This window comes from Hyaena hyaena, unplaced genomic scaffold, assembly GCF_003009895.1.
Source record: "Hyaena hyaena isolate Hyena2069 unplaced genomic scaffold, ASM300989v1 scaffold_1317, whole genome shotgun sequence".
NCBI classification, from domain to species: Eukaryota; Metazoa; Chordata; class Mammalia; order Carnivora; family Hyaenidae; genus Hyaena; species Hyaena hyaena.
Window position 1 is genome coordinate 55,954 of NW_024081952.1, and position 17,247 is coordinate 73,200.

General features: G+C 40.8%; 1 protein-coding gene across 1 annotated transcript in view; it reads left to right on the forward strand.

The window, feature by feature from the left end:
- SPTLC3 (serine palmitoyltransferase long chain base subunit 3) overlaps positions 1 to 16,585 on the forward strand; it is a gene marked incomplete at its 5' end in the record, with an annotated part of 69,963 nt that extends 53,378 nt beyond the window's left edge. The window contains 3 exons of the mRNA XM_039223310.1: positions 5,290 to 5,425; positions 10,784 to 10,913; positions 15,391 to 16,585. Of these exons, the coding sequence (XP_039079241.1) occupies positions 5,290 to 5,425; positions 10,784 to 10,913; positions 15,391 to 15,504 (380 nt within the window). The remainder of the gene's footprint in view (positions 1 to 5,289; positions 5,426 to 10,783; positions 10,914 to 15,390) is intronic.
- Between the last annotated feature and the right edge of the window lie 662 nt (positions 16,586 to 17,247).

Genomic DNA, 17,247 nt, shown 5'->3' on the forward strand with positions numbered 1-17,247 from the left:
ACCGCTGGGTTCCTGCTGTCACACTGACACTTGACTCCAAGGTCTGTCCCCAGTACCACCAGCCCCCATGCCAGGGGGAGAAGCCATGGGTAAATGGACAAAGAAGGAGCAAGAAGCAAGGAGATTAGTCTTTCTCAGACCACTCAGGCATTCTTTAACATCAGTTTAACTTTTTAGAAAGATCAACTTCTTAAATTGTGAGAAATATTCTATGGAAACATTCCTCCCATCTCTAAAAAAGGGACATTTTCCAAGCAATGCTGCCTAAGGGTATATTTGAGGTTGTCTGTAGACAGTCCATTGACTGTATTCTGACAGTCATGGTGGTGTGCTAAATAAGGAGGGAGAGCAACATCTATTCCTTTATGTGCATTTTTTTAAACCTGAGAAATAACAAAATAAGTCACTATGTGGCATCTGGGCATATTCATGTTTCATCTGGTAGCCAGGGACCTTGCAAAATCTGCAGAAAATCGAGAGTGGCACCGGTGCTGGCTCACAAGCTTGTAAAATCGGCCTCTTCCACTTAGTCTTTCAGAGGGAAAGGCCTCTCTCTCTCTCTCTCTCTCACTCTCTCTCTTGCATGCCAGTGGTTCAGCAGACAACAAATTTTCCTTCTTTAGCTTTTGATGGGTCATTCAGGGAGTCTTCACTGTCTGATGCCTTCTGGCCCTCTGGAGATTGACTTGTCCCAAACATATTTTTGGAAACACCACAGACGATTGTTTTTATTAGGGGACTGCAAAGCTTTGTAGTGGGATGCTTTGTGTTTTATTTGTTTTCCTTCCCCTACCCCAGCTGTTTTTGTTTTAACAGCACTGGAGAGAAGGTTAAAGTATTTGTGGCCTCCGTTAACCTAGCCCATCTTTCAAGTTGGCGGAACTAGATATCTGAATTGGTAGAACGGCAATGTACAGGTCAGCCGCCTGGATGAGTTCATCCGTATTTTATGCAGCCTCATGAGAGGGGTGAGGGGGACAGTTGGGTTGATCTCAAGCCGAATGAGTACTTTGGAGCAGATAGCTGTCAGGGGAGCAGGTCACCCCCACAAAACGTACTATACAAGCACCCAAACACTGATTAACTGCTGTGATGTAATCCTGCCAAACAAGAGGCCACGACATGTGCCCATCTTTTATTTACCACATCCAACTCAGAAATAAGACATAGCTGAGGAACAAATCAGGCTATTAATACAGAAACGCATGGCTTTGGGCTTGTACTGGTAATGGTGGCTATTTCTGAGACATCTGAGTCTCTGTGGCTATACCTTGTCAAAACACAAAATTCATGCTCAGCCATCTCCGTAGATACTTATTTAATTGGTCTGGAGTGCAGTCTGGGCATGCAATTTTTGCCAACCTGTCCAGATGATTCTGAGGTGCCATTGAGGTTATTGGGAACTAGTTCCTTATGGAAAAAGGTAATTAACCTTTCAAATACCTACTGCATGCCAGGCACAGTAGTAAGCATATTTCTGCATTAAAATCTTTATTTCCACCACTGTTTCTGTGTGATAAGTTTATTTATCTGTATTTTACAGGTAAAACTGAGGTTCTTAAGGCCTTAAGTTGTCCAGGTGAAGTTTGGTTTTTTTAGTCCATTTAACTCCAAAGCCTATTCCTTTTTCAGAGAACCCAGAATATAGCAAAATAAACACTCTTTTAAACTCCCCAGAACCCTACATAAAAGATCAGCTCATTTACATATTTATCTGAGCAGAGACTTTCCCTGTCTTCTATGTGATGTGTGAAAGAAGAACCAGAAATTATGGAATTAGAGACATAGAGTGTTAGGAAGGGAATGTGGCTGCAATGCCCAAACGCCACACCATCCTGGCATGGCCATCTCTGTACAAAAAGACAAGTGCTAAAATTTCCTCCTTCTCTGGGTCACCTGGGTGGCTCAGTCAGTTAAGCGTCCAACTTCTGCTCAGGTCATAATCTCACAGTTCATGGGTTTGAGCCCCACATCAGGTTCTGTGCTGGCAGCTCAGAGCCTAGAGCCTGTTTCAGATTCTGTGTCTCCCTCTCTCTCTGCCCCTCCCCTGCTCATGCTCTGTCTCTCTCTGTCTCAAAAATAAATAAGCTATATAAAAATTTTTTAAAAAAATTTCCTCCTTCTTTTACAAAGCACTCCTCAAGCAAGGATCTCAAAGCAGAGCATAATTAATAAAATCACCCACATCCTGTCTAGATGAGTAACATTTTACATATACAAATTACTTTCTGCCCCCAGGCCCTATAAAAGTAGAATATTTCCAATTTTAAAGAGTGAGCAATAGAGTAATTGAAAGGAGCTGTGTCATGGCCAATGCATAGGACCTCAAAGGCATTAATAGTGATCTATATGAGAAAACATGGTGACCATGAAGTGTATCATAATGGCTTGTTAGCCATGCTGTGCTAAATGGTTCAAAGATAGAAAAGACAGAGCAAGAAGAAAACACTGAATTCTTAAGAGTCAGCTACCCCTGGGATCAATATTCTGATCTGTTCGGTCAACTCTCCAAAGGATCTAGAAGCAGTAAAGTGATGACATTAGCTGATGATCCAGTTACTTGGGTTAATCAAGGCAAACGGGACAGACGGGGCCAATTAAGTAGCTGGGCAGCCCAATGATAGATGAGTCATTATGGGCAAGTGCAAAGATAATGCCATTGGGAAAAGCAATTTAAGTCATTCATGCGCTTCCAGGCCAGGAAATCCTTCTGGTCTTTGAGGGGGATCGTTTAGGAATCATCAGACCCAGCCTGATGAAGTCATCTATTCATTGTGCAGCTAACAGTCAACAAAAGAGCTAAACATACAAGGCGACAGGCCATATGGAATACATTTTGATGGCTGGGATGTATGTATGTGCCTTCATTTGAATCATCTTCTTTAAAACAAGTCTTACTCCAGCCCCTCTTTTTCTTTTCATTCTTCTTCCACAACCTCCCCCTACTTCTTATGCTCTCACCTCCCTCAACACGTAGTCTTGATGTATAGATGAATTTGTTTAAGTAAAGACAAATATTCTCCTCCTCATTTCTAGTTCTGTCCTTCAAATAGGTTGCTTTCTGTACAGGTGCAAGTTTCCAAGAAACAGTTCAGCATGTTACAAAGCAATTCATTTTTAAGCACCAAGGAGGCTTTGTCTATGCAGTAAAATTTATACAAATAATTCTATACCTCTCCTGATCCCTTACTTGTATTCATAGTGCAAATCTGGAATGTGGGGGTGGAGGGCTTAGCTTTTTCTTTCTGAAGAAGGTAGATGGGAAAATAAAAGTATATATATATATATAAATTAAAGTAAACCATACTTGCAGCTACCTATTTCTTTAAAACCAAAATCCCAACCAGGGGCCTCAAAGTAAAGGTTATCACTGACTGCCATGTTTAAAAAAATTCAGTGAACACAAATTTGTCTCCTGATTTGTCTTTTCTCTCCCTGATTGCTCTGTCACCCTTTTAAGTTCATTCTCTTCCCAACCATGAAATGTTGTATTCTTCAATCCCTATCCTCCTTTTTTCTCAATCTACCCATCTCTCCAGCCTTATCTTGCCCCACATTTAACTACATCTTACCTGGTTCTCAACCACTCTTTTCTTCTACAAACCACTAGACCATTGTACGTGTTTCCTGTACCTGAAGTGCTCTCCTATGATTTTTTGCCTGTTAACATTTATCTACCTTTCTGAACTCAGCTCACTTATCATTTATTGGCTTTCTCAGATTTGGTCCAATCTCTCTAATATGGATTCTCATAACACCAGATAGCATTCTTTACAGTACTCATTAAGTTTGCAATTTTACATCATTTTTAGATGGAATATCAGTCTTCCCACTACACTATAAGCTCTTCCCTAGTTCCTCCATATGATGACAAACATGTAGCTTGAGGATGACCCCATTCTTACACTCTTCTTCAGCATATCTGAAAGACTGATAATAAGCTCAGGTTGTATTCCATTGTTGAACCAATAATCAGGGGGATGGACTATTCCAATTGGCCAGTCCTTGATCACATGCTACCCTTGTAGTAAAGAGAAAAGTCAGGGCCAACTCTACCTGAACATCATGGTCCCATGGAAGAAGGATGCTAAGCAGGAAATGCCTACTGTTCAACCCTTTGTCAAAGCACAATCTGGGGCCATTTCTCCAAGAAGGAACTAGAGAACCATGATTGACATGTTTAGTGACATCTTAACCCATTTTCCATCTGGAGAGTTTAAGATACCCAGGAGTAATGTTCAGAATAGTGAACAACTAATAGAACAAGAGCTCTGATCAGTTTGAATAGACACCTGACCAATCATAATGAAGGTGGGCTATAGCAGCTGTTCCTGCTCAACAGCCACCTTGCATCAGATGCAAACATTGGAGTGATTTCCAGAGGACTTAAACATCCAGTTCTGTTCAGTCTTCTGTATTGAGCACACATACTCTGGTTTTGGCTGTTTTTCTCATTTGCTTCATAGAGTAGACAGGTGTCTTCAGAATTCTTTCCACTCTTTAATTCCTTTTGTCCTCTCATATGTGTGATATCCTCACTGGGACACACATGGAGGACAGAAGCTAAGCTTCTGAGCTGAAGCACTAAAAACCTAGAAATGGACACACATACCTTCCTTGACTTCAATTTGGAGCCCACAGTGTCATTTTTTGTGCTTGGGAAAACAGAGGTCCCCTTCTTCGCTTCCCTCTACTTCCTTCCCTCTATTACTCTACCACTACCAAATGCCTCACAAAACAGTTCTGGTCTCAGCCGGACCTATCTTTGCTCAGGGATGTGCTACCCCTTCAAGTTCAGGATAGGTGAAGTGCTCTTTGATTGGAGACTTAGATGAGACCACAACTGGTGTGTGTGTGTGTGTGTGTGTGTGTGTGTGTGTGTGTGTGTGATTTCTTGTCACACTCCTTTTCCCTGAGCTAATGTCTCTAACACACTTAAAACAGAGTCCATACACAGTAGGTACTTAATAAATGATAGTTCATCTCCTTCCTTCTTGCTAGACACTCTCTTTGTCCCCTCATCACCCCACAAGCTAGCCAGCCTTTAGTTGCTAGCAGTACCTAACAGCACCATCCCCCCATTGGATCCTGTCTTCCAGACTCAGGGCAGTTCTCAGGCATCACTGCCCACACTTGCTCATCAAGAGATATTTACCCACCCAATTTTGACCTCCTCCCAGCTGACAATGCAGGCTTGCAGAAAGACTTAGGAATGCTTGCCAAGTCAATCTGACCTTTGCTTCTCTCTTCTTGGTGGGATTTATGGATTTCATGCCTGTCTCCTTTCAGGATTGCAGAGAGTACGGCAACTTGCAAAAAACACAAGATACTTCAGACAGAGACTGAACGAAATGGGATTCATTATCTATGGCAATGAGGAATCTCCCGTTGTTCCCCTGCTCCTTTACATGCCTGCTAAAGTAGCGTGAGTATTCAGTGGACTCTCAGAATAACACTGAAGTCCCAGGGTGATCTGACTAAGACAGCGTTTCTGACTCTGAGGCTCCTTCAGCACTGTCATCCCTTATGCTCTTTGAATGGGGTGCCGAGTTCAAAATTCATTTGTATAGCTTCTTGGAAGCCACCTGTCCCAGTAGGGTCTTTTCACAGGTCTTCTAAGAAGGGATTCAAAGGGCACCTGGATGGTTCAGTTGGTTGAGCATCCAAAACTTGATTTCAGCTCAGGTGGTGATCCCAGGGTCATGTGAATGAGCCCCACATCAGGCTCTGTGCTGAGCATGGATCCTGCTCAGGACTCTCTCTCTCTCTCTCTCTCTCACTCTCTTTCTCTCAAGTAAAAAACAAATCAAAAAGAAAACAAAAAAGGAAATCAAGTGCTAAGGCTCACCACTTTCGAGCTCTGTGAGTTTGAGTGTCACCCCCTAGTCTCAACTGTAAATTAAAGATGAACCTGTGCTTCCTTCTGCCCCATGATCTTTTTCAAGAAGAACCTCTGGAGACCATCTCTCCCAGCATGTGAAAACAACATTACCAGGCTCTGTGCTTTCTCCCCTGACTTTTCATCACCATCCTCAGAAGAAGGCAGCCTTATTTCAAGTGTGGGGGAACTGAGGCTGAGAACAATTAAATAGTTTGCCCAAAGTCCTACAAGTTGAACAGTAATAAAATCAAAAGACAACCAAGAGGCAAACCCAAACTTAGGTTCATGCTCTTAATACAAATTTTTAAAAAAATATTTTTATTTATTTCTAGGAGAGAGAGAGAGACAGCGTGAGCAGGGGAGGCTCAGAGAGAGAGGGAGACACAGACTCCGAAATAGTCTCCAGGCTCTGAGCTGGCAGTCAGCACAGAGCCTGATGTGGGGCTCGAACCCACGAACCACGAGATCATGACCTAAGTGAAAGTCGGACGCTTTACCGACTAAGCCACCCAGGCACCCCGCTCTTAATAAAAAATTTTAATGCCTCCCCTATAAACCTGTGCAAAGTTGTTTCCCATTGATTACAACTCTGAAATTGAGCATGATAACAACTGCCTAAAGAGAAAAAAAAAATTCTCAATATGGCATAGACAATTTTATACATGAGCCATTCTCCAATCTGCCACATACCACCTCTGTTATTAAAAGGAAGTTAATTAAAATCATTTCTAAATGTAAACTGTTTATTTGGGTGCACGATGGAAAGTAATAGTCAACATATATTTAAGAGATTGTACTGGTCCTGACTCTCCTGCAACATAACGCTATTGGAAATTTCTGTTTGACTCTCTAATAGTCTGAATAGATTGGCAGAGTATTTTAAGTATAGATAAGAGGTTCTGGAGCTATCAGTTCAGAACTCATGGTGGGTAGGAATGAATTATTAGTTTCCAAGATATTGATTCTTCAGCATACGCTTTTGTATCATTTCACCACAGCAAAATAACAAAACACACAGATGAGTTCTTCAGTGTGCCATACCATTACCATCAGCAGGTCCTTTGTTCACAGATCTGGGTCAGGCTAACGCTGAATGCAGTGGTCGAGAAGACAGTGTGCTACAGAAATGTCACACGAGATACTGCTCTGTTCTTATGGTAGGGAGGAGGTATAACTGTGATTCAAAGTAGCAGATAATCCCAAGCCCTTTACCATCTGATTTCAGAAGGCACAAAAGAAAACCTACATTTAATCAGAGTTCCACACTTAGCCCATGTCTATCTAATATTTTATCATTAGCTCAAATGAAGACACCAAAAATAAATGTGCTTTATTTTTGAGAGCCTAAAGTGCACAACACAGGAGGGTGACAGTGAGAGTGTGCCTGATAGTTCTGACTTTGACGGTGGGGGTTGGAAATAGAATCTCAACATGCTGGAAAAATGAATCCATGTAATGAGAAGAGTCCATGAAGAGTAAGAACAAATGCATTTAAATTCAAGAATTCAACTTTGCAGTAACAAAGAGAGAGTACTTCTGCTCCTTTATATGTCAGACAACAGCTTTATGTCCTTTATAACTGGACAACAGCTAATATGAAAAATACAAACAGGGTGTAAAAGTATGCTCTTTGGTGTATTGAGAAGTTTGGAATGAGAAAGGATTTGACTCTTCCCCTTCCTACCAGGGGATCTTGGACAAGTTGTGCAAACTTCTGAAGCCCCAGTTTTCTCATTTTTAAAATGAGATGTGATAGTACCTATTTCATAGGGTCATTGTGAAGATTAAGCAAGATGAGGTCTATAAGCATAAAGCATGTTGTTTCTTATACAGGAGCTACTATTTGGGTGTCTGGCCATGAGCACGATGGTCTAGGTGAGAGCTGTTATTAGTAGTAGTATTAACTGTTAATGTACATAAAGCATTTAATACAGTACTTGGTCTACTATAAGAATTTAATCAGTGGTAGTTATTACTACTGCTACTTCTACTACTACAATAGTTATTATTATTAGTTTTAACTGAGTGCAAAAATGAAACCATGGCTGCATGGCTCTCCAAAATAATCATTGTGATTTTTGGTTGCATTAATAAAAATAGAACTTCCAGGAAAATAGTAGATAGGTATCCTGCTATTGTCCATATCAAACACACTATGTTGGACATTGGATGATCTGCCTATCTAATGCCTTCCAGTTTCAGATGGTATTTATGGAGATGATGTGACTGAATGCTGATCTATGCTAAGTCAGACAGACTCTTACATCAGCAATCAAACACCAACAGTGGGATGCTTAGTCCTAGTTTGCAAATGAGGACAGTGAGACCCACAAAAGTTAAACTGCTTTCTAAGAGTTACTCAGATTGTAGATAGTAGAGACCAGAATTCAAAGCCGGTTCCATTCGCATCTAAACCAGAGCTCTTTTCAGTGCATAGCACAGCCTCTGAAGCTTTAGTTCACAGAAGAAAAACTGCACATCTCATTAAAGCAACACAAAGTATAAGTTTAACTCTCTTTAATGTCATCTTTGGTGAATCAAAAGGCATCAATCACTGCAGTGGAAAAAAATCTAATTGCTTAGAGTGTCTAAGGAAACTTAGAATAGGTCAGTTACAAAAGGTAATATCATCTATTGTTGGCAGGAGTTTCTGGAAAGAGCTTCCCTGCTGCCTGGCCTTGTTTCCTTCTCAAATATTTCTTCAATGGAAAGTTTATACATAGAAAAGCTTTTGAGACAAGGAGTCAATTGTAAAAGCCAGTGCATGAGCACTTGATCTTTCGTTTGCTCATTTTAAACCCTTTGAATTTATTAAAGAATTGTGATTTCTTCACATTTCCACCTACTGAAGAATGAAAATAAAGTCTCTAGCCACATACCCTTTTGGGCAAAGTTTTGTTGCAACTCTTACCACCGGAATCTTCTATGACGTTCAGTATAGTGTGATTTCATCCTTGAAACATTCACTCAGATAATCAAGAATGCACTGTATTTATTATTTGGTACAGAGTTTACATTTTCCTTCCATGGGCCCTGTGGTACACTTGGAGGATGGTGGGATACAAGAGGTGGTGATGCTGTACATAGCGTAGTGCTAATATTTTATTATTATTATTATTGTTATTATTATTATTATTATCCACATAGTTTGATTTCTTGCAGCCACACTGGCTTTAATTTGCTTTGGGGAGAACAAATCCAGAGGCTCATTATATAAAATGTTCAGGGGAATCAGACACATTAACTGGAGGAGACCAGGTTTAGTAGTGTAAATTTTAAGCCTGAAAATGCTCCAGGGAGGCCTCAGATTAGCTTAATGAATCAGCAGTCATATATTTTGCTCTGCGTTCTTTGGCAAAACTTGCTTCCTCTGGTACAAAGAGAAACATGCAGACAGTGAAAATGGTCTTTTGGGAGTCCCGAAAAGTAGCCTGAGATCATGGGTCAGGTGGTTTGTATTCTAGCAATAAAAGCCCTTGCCTTGTTTCTCAGATAATTATGAGCTCTCATCCTGTGCAGTTCCATGGGCAGCCTTCCATAGGGTGAACAAGAAAGAGAAAGAACAGCCTCTGTCTTCAAACTTTCTCAGAAAGCTTCATCTCCTTGTTAATCTTTCCAGTCCAAATCAAAGGCGAATCTTGCCTTGTCTAGGCCACAGGACCAGAGAGGCTGTGTGCTCAGTAGATCCTGCAATCTCCATCCCTTCATGTGATAACATGCATTCTGCATGAGACAACCAAAAAGGCAGATAGCTTCATGACAAAAGTAATGAATAAATGAACATTCTTTTTCTCCGCATCTGGTTCAAGAACCCTTCCTGAGTTATGACTGGAAGGTTTCCATGGTGCTGTCAGCTTCTGGCCTAAAACAGGACACCAGAATCCTCTCAATGCTAAGAACAGATCCGAGGCATTTACCTCGCTTGTGGGCAGAGACATTTAGTAATTAAGGTTTCCCGGAGAGAGCAACAGAGCACAAAGTGGGGAAAGATTCACTTGGGGGCACATGCCTTTTTGTCTGATGTTGGCTCTTAGCACAAAAAAATTAGACTTTGAGAGCTTGATATGCTAGAATTGTCACTGAAATTAGCTCTGTAAAAGAAGGGGGCTAGAAGCAGATAAGGGAAAGGAATCATAGCTTAGAAAAGTTTTACTCTGTGTTGAAAAGCTTTGCAGTTATATGACTTATATCCTACAGGCTGCATCTACTGGCCAGCCTCTGTGTGTGCACATTCCTTTCCCTGTCTCCTTCCCAATTTTCCCTTGAACCCAGTCAGTGGATTTATTATCCCTGAACATACCTGGCTGTTTTCATTCACACAATAAAAAATGAGGAGATCCTTGCTACTTTCCATCTCTGGTTTAATGGGGGAAAAAATATCTTTGGCTCTGAAATGAGAATACAGCTCAGGATTGACTCCTGCAGACCCTCAGATCCTAGTCCTCAAATTATCATCACTAAGTATAGGCTTCCTGAAATTTCCGTAGTCTATTACTGGTATTAAGTTTTTAAAAACATACAAGTTTGCACTTCATATATGTTCTTTCTTTTTGCAGTTGCATTGTGTTAGCTGTTGGGTTTTTATTCCTAGAAACCCTTTAGACAAAGGATGCCAATTTGTTAACTCAAGGTTACATACATCAAATTTTCTGCATGACGTCGAAGACTCAGTACTCACAATAGTCTAATGAGTGTGCCAGACTCCATAATATACACACTTGGCTATGGGCACCATCGAAGAACTGCCCCATTTCCTTGTCAATTGTATGTGACAGAAGCTTAGTAACTTGAATCATTTCTACTTATTGTTATAAAATAAGAAATGTCAACTAGCCATATTCCTTTTCCTGCCATGTAATTTTGTCATCTCTCAGTTAACATCCTCTTTTACCTTTCCCATAGGGCTTTTGCAAGACATCTATTAAATAGAAAAATCGGGGTGGTGGTCGTTGGATTTCCAGCTACTCCCCTTGCAGAAGCTCGGGCTCGGTTTTGTGTTTCAGCAGCACATACCCGGGAGATGCTAGACACGGTGAGTACACACAGGCCAGCAGAATCTCCAGCACTGGTGCCTGCAATCTGAGCATGCTCTTTTACTGAGCTAGCTTGAGTTTCCCTGGGTTTGTCTTGGCAGTGGAGAAAAACAGCACTTGTAAGTTCACTGCAAAAAAGTAAGGGTATGTCAGTAATGCCCAACAATGTGATCAACTCAGAGGATAGAAAAGAAAATGAGTTTAGTGAAGACTTGACTCAGGTCAGTGTTTTGGCTTCATAAAAAAGACTGAGTAGACACACATTGTGCTATTTACTTGTCCTTAGATGCAAAAGCTAACCTGACGTGTTATTTCAGCATTAACTGCCTGCAACCAGACAGTTTTCATAGCCATCAAACCCATCATAATAAAATATGATCCAATGAAACAACATTTTGGAAAAGCAATAACAAAGACAGACCTATCATATCATCCAGACCTACCTGAGGTGTAAATGATTTAAACACCACATTTCATTGTCCTTTGGTTTTGATCTTTATGTGAATATGTGATATCAGAAAACTAAGCCATCTCAAAAGTGTGGGGTTGATGGAACTGTCTCATAATGTCAGTGCAATTTGGCAAACACAATGAGTGTCTACTGTGTGCAAAACCCTGGGGCAAAAACTCTAAGAAGTGGTACTAATAAATAAGAAACTAGTGATAATACTGGACCAAATAATTCATCTTGGAAAAGAAATATAGACAACTGTGGAAGCATGAAGATGTAAATTATATATGAGATTATATGAATTCATTCATTACATATGAATAAGTTATTATATGCAAAGGTGGGAATGAATTATGTGTATATGTGTAATGTACATACACATATAATAACTCATAATATATAAGGATATGGATATAGATATGAATATTATATGTATATCACAGGCGACATGACTTTGGAGCTAGGCCTTTTTTAAAAAATTTTTTTGATGTTCATTTATTTTTGAGAGAGAGAGAGTGAGAGACAAGCACAAGCAGGGGAGGGGCAGAGAAAGAGGGAGACACAAAATCCGAAGCAGGCTCGAGGCTCTGAGCTGTCAGCACAGAGCCCAAGGCAGGTCTTGAACTCATGAATCATGAGATCATGACCTAAGCCAAAGTCAGACGCTTAACTGACTGAGCCACCCAGGTGCCCCTGAGCTAGGCCTCTTTTAATAAAAGTAAATTATAAATGCATTTACCAAGACTTGGCAAATGATCGTACGCAGGGCACATTTAGGAAGAGGGAATCAAAGTTAATTCAAGGTCTCCAGACCTGGTGAATGGAAGGATGATAAAGCTAAAGCATTTACATGAGGTAGGGTATACAAAAAGGAAGAGCAAATCATCAATGGGACTGGAGGAACAAAACAAGTTCTGTTTTAGACAGGTTGGGATTGTATGTCTACGGGCCATCTGTAGAAAAGAAAATAAGATTCTAAAGCTTGGGAGAGTATGCAATGCTGCAGCTCCTGTAGTTTGGGCAACTGAAGGATCATTAAAGCCAAAGGTAGAGAATATAATTGTCCAAATGCTAATGAACAGGCCAAGGACAGGCTCCAGCAGAGTGCCTATCTCCCAGGGTGGACACAGAAACCACAGACGAGGAACAAGGCTTCAGTGGGGCTAGAGCAGCCTGAAAAGACATGAACTAGTGTAGTGTTAAACACAGTAGGAAGGAAAAAGTTTCAGGGAGGGGCAAGATCAAAGTGTCCCCAAGAAACTACAGTAAGTTTAAGTGGGGTAAGAGATGGGAAGCTATTGGATTAGCAATTAGCAGGAGCTCGATGTTCCTCCAAGCAGACCGGTTTAGAAGAATGTAGGGAACAGAATTAAGAATACAACAAATAAAAAAGTGAATACTTTGATTTATTATTTATCAAATAATAAATTACACACACACACACACACACACACACAGTCTCCATGTCTTTCTGCTACACCATTACATTCTCAGGACTTAAACCAGTGTATACTACAGAGTACAAACATAATAATAACTTTTTGCATGACACGCAAGTAACCGAGCTAATTTGAGGTGTTGAGATGATGGGTGAACTTTGTTGTTGTTCTGTATATCTTTCCATACTGTCCAGGTTCTCTAAAATGAGTATTTCCAGTAATTAACTTTACAAATTATTTCTTTTAAAAATAAAAAGTAGGCAAATATTTCAAGAAGTTGGACAGTAAAAGCAAGAAAAATAGGTTTAGAAAAAGCGCTTGAAAATGGGGGAAGACTTGAGCACGTTTACACATTATGGGAGGAAAAGAGTAAAAAGAGCGGCACTAGACGTAGGAGAGGAAAGGAGATGGCCAGGGAGCAAGCTCCCAGAGATGACCAGAGGGGATGGACAGAAGGGGTGGATTTGTGTTTTTTGTGATCCCAACAGCATTGAGGCATTCATGAATACCCAACTCTGTAGACATCAGACCATGTGAATCTCTTTGCAAGTTCTTAATTGCTTTGGACTACCTGGTTTGGAAGGGGCACTGAGACATCATCTAGACAGATGCCTCTAAACTTTGGAAATCAGGCACCTACATCAATGAAAAACCGTGAGCAGATTCTTCAATATACACATAAGAGAAAGTGAAAACTGACCCGTGAAAAGCCAGGGCATTAAGGTAGCAACTGAACATAACACAGAAAATACATATTAGACAAGTCCCCTCCATGACCATGTTTGCAACAAGACCGAGATGAGGCCGCTCTACAAACACAAAATGGCTCAGAATTTTGTTCTTCTAACATGAGTGATTGCTGCTCCTTTACCAATCACCCCACCTTAGTCATCTCGCCCTCTACCTAAGAATTCTGCAAATAGCCAATCACTGAACTTCTCCAGCTCAAGACAGGATCCAACCCAGAACTGGTCCCTGCTTCCATAGAGTCATCTGGAGTGCAGGTCCAAATGTGGTAGGAGCCCTTCCCAACTCCCTCTTCCTGAGATGGTCCTTCTAAAATGCAGGCTCCCAGCTGTAGCAAGTGGAATACACCTACCTTCGTTTGAGTACAGGTGTGCTCTGGGTAGTCTGATCAGTGGGCTTCAGCATAAATCCGTTTATAAGTTATATATGTGTTGCCAATATATTACGTATATTTTGTAGCAGACACAAAAATGGAAGTTAAAAAGATTGAAATTAATGACTAGAAAACCTTATGCTCTCCTACACCTTTCATGAATTGTTTTTCATAGCCCCCCAGCCGTGCAGATGCCCCTCCCTGCATACTCTGTCCCCACCTTCAGCAAAGAGCAACAGACACTATCCTAGTTGATATCCTTTTAAATCCAACTTTTGTTACTTTGTCTTAGTGCTTAGATTTGCTGGAAAAATTTAGAAAGTACATTGAAGTAAAAAGAACGTTTTGACCACCCGTAATGCTACCACCCAGAAATAAACGAGTCTTCACATGTTGGTGGGTATCTAATGTGATGCCAGTTTGAAAAACTTCCCAAAGAGGAAAATCCATATGCTCCAGTAGTCATTCATTCCAGTGTTAACAAACATCTTCACCTCTTTCAAAGCATTAGATCCTCAAATCGTCTGTCTCAACAGACAGGGTAAGAAAGGCCTAAAAATGTCAAAAGGGCATATCCCCAGTACCATAAGATTAGCGATATATCAGATTTTTGTCTGTCCTGGATCTTGGCTGTTTCTCGTGAAAATTGGGGACACGTTTACCTGCCTGAATGGAGAGAACTGAAACGGATGAGTCCTCGGTCCCTTGAGGTTTTAAGTTTGATGATTCCATGGAACACAGAGATGAGTGTTTAAAAGCTAGGGGTAGGGAAATTTAGGAGACAGAAGACACTAATCAGCTCCCACAATGTTCCATTTTGCTCTTGGCCATTTATGTCATGAAGACATAACCCAGTTGTAACCTGCAGCCTTACCTTTTTCTTCCACAAAGTTATATGTAATAAATTAAATTTTAAAATAAGGCCTAAAAGGGTAAGCATGCAGCAGGTGCTTTTATTCCTCCCCTCACACCCCAAAAATAAGTCAAATATTCATAATATAGGCTATTAAAGAATATAAAATAAAATTAATTAGCATCTAACATTTCCTAGGGCTGGCTTGTAAACCATGCCTCAATGATTTGGATCTTTCTCCTTTTCTTTAAAATCAAAGAAGATGGCAAAAGAAGATTGTATCTCTGAGGCTCTGGATTGCAGAGCCATTTAGGAGTTTAAATATATATATATATATATATATATTTTTTTTTTAATGTTTTATTTGTTTCTGAGAGAGAGAGAGAGAGAAACAGTGTGAGCAAGGGAGGGTCAGAGAGAGAGGGACATACAGAATCTGAAGCAGGCTCCGGGCTCTGAGCTGGCTGTCAGCACAGAGCCCGACGCGGGGCTCGAACCCACAAACCGTAAGATCATGACCTGAGCCAAAGTTGGACGCTTAACCGACTGAGCCACCCAGGCGCCCCCATTTAGGAGTTTAAAGAATAACTGATGGAAGGCAATCTCTTTGCAGGTTTTGGAAAACCTGGATGAAATGGGTGATCTCCTGCAACTGAAGTATTCCCGGCACAAGAAATCGGCACGCCCCGAACTCTATGACGAGACAAGCTTTGAACTGGATGATTAAGTTTCCTGGTCCTGAACTGCACCTAAAGACTTTGCCAGAAAGACCTCCCTCCCTGCCTCAAAAGGAACATAAATGGATTTCTCCCCTTTTCTAAGGACAATTTTGGTTTCTGAACCAGCTTAATTGAACTGAAGGAAATGTCGTGTTTTTAATGTCTCCAACCCAAAGCCTGCAGAGACAGAAATATGGTTCCATATTTTAACTTTCCTCCTCATCCAAGTATCCTGCTATAAATACATGCACACTCACATGCACGCGCATGCGTGCGCGCATGCACACACACACACACACACACACTTCCTAGAACATTTTTAGTGGCAATGAGCCTGTGTTTTCGCTGCTACTGTGCAGCCTCTTTGGTCCAGACTCTTTCAGGCATTCCAACCAAATGAGAGGGTTTTGATTTTTAATTCAGTAGATTCTCACTCTGTGTTTACTTATTTCATCTACAGAAGTGAGCAGAGGGGATGGACAGTAGCTGACCGCCTTGTGTCACCCACGAATGCCCCAGCTAGAACTCCTCCGTATCATGGGGAGTTCCAGGCAGGAGGGTAAAGAAATATTGCTTCTACCATTTGCCACATTTGGACTTTTTCCAAGGACAAGTGTCAAAAGCCATAGTTAATGTTTGGAGGGAGAGAGCAGAACCGGCCAGCAGCGACTAAAGACGTCTTGGAAGGAAACTTTCCTTTTCCTCTTGCTGGCCTCCTACAGTTTTACAGCTGAGCTTTTGAGGTTTGGAAAATTCAAGACTTTTGTTTCGTAAGGAAGGGGGCAGAAAGCAAACACAAGCCAATTTTAGGCCTAGACTAAAACTGTAATGTTATAGCAACTGGAAGGCTGTCCGTGCCATGTGGAGTGAATGTTTAGCTTGCGAACATAGCCTTTATTACTTTAAGGAATGAGTTGTCATTTTCATATTAAATTTTGAGTAAATGGTGAGATTCAGTTTCCTTTAGAGTTGACTCTCAAGACTATACTGGCATGTATTGATTCAAAAACAACATTTAAAAGCAACTTCTATTCAAAAGACCGACACCCCCATTCAGACCTATTAAAGAGTTCTTACTGTCTGCTGGCACAAGCACTCCAGTTCTGGTGCAAAGTAGCCTTATACACTATTGAGCAACTAATTGTAATTTACCTGAGTTCTCTCTCCGTCTCTGTCTCTCTGTCTCTGTTATATCTGCCTTTCTTTCTTTCTTTCTTTTCTTTCTTTCNTGGGCTCCACACCTGCAGAGCCTGCTTGGGATTCTCTCTCTCTCCCTCTGCCCCTCTCCCCGACTTGTGCTCTATTTTTCTCTCTGACATACATTTTTTTTTTAATTCTTTGGAAGGTTTAAGTGCTTGGAAGGTTTTGAAAAGTGCTTAAGAAGAAGTCAAATGTATTAAATTCATGAGTGCACTTAAAGTATTTAAGGGAAATTAATTTTTTAAAAGTGATTGTAAAATACAGTCAATTTTATAAACAAAAGATGCATAGATTCAACACAAAATCTTAAGGAAGAACTGTGTTTTAAATTTGTTTTTGTAAGACATAGAATATTAACTGGAAAAAAACCAGCAACAAAGAGGTCCCCGAATCACCGAATCACCTTTTACAAAAGGCTTTCTAGACAGCAAGTTGACAAAGTGCTTCACGGCCTTCAAACCATCTGTGCATAAGACAGCTCACTGCTCAGCGGTTCCCAGACTTGAGTGTGCATCAGAAGCCTTTGTGGGGGGTGGGGGGGTGTTCAAATA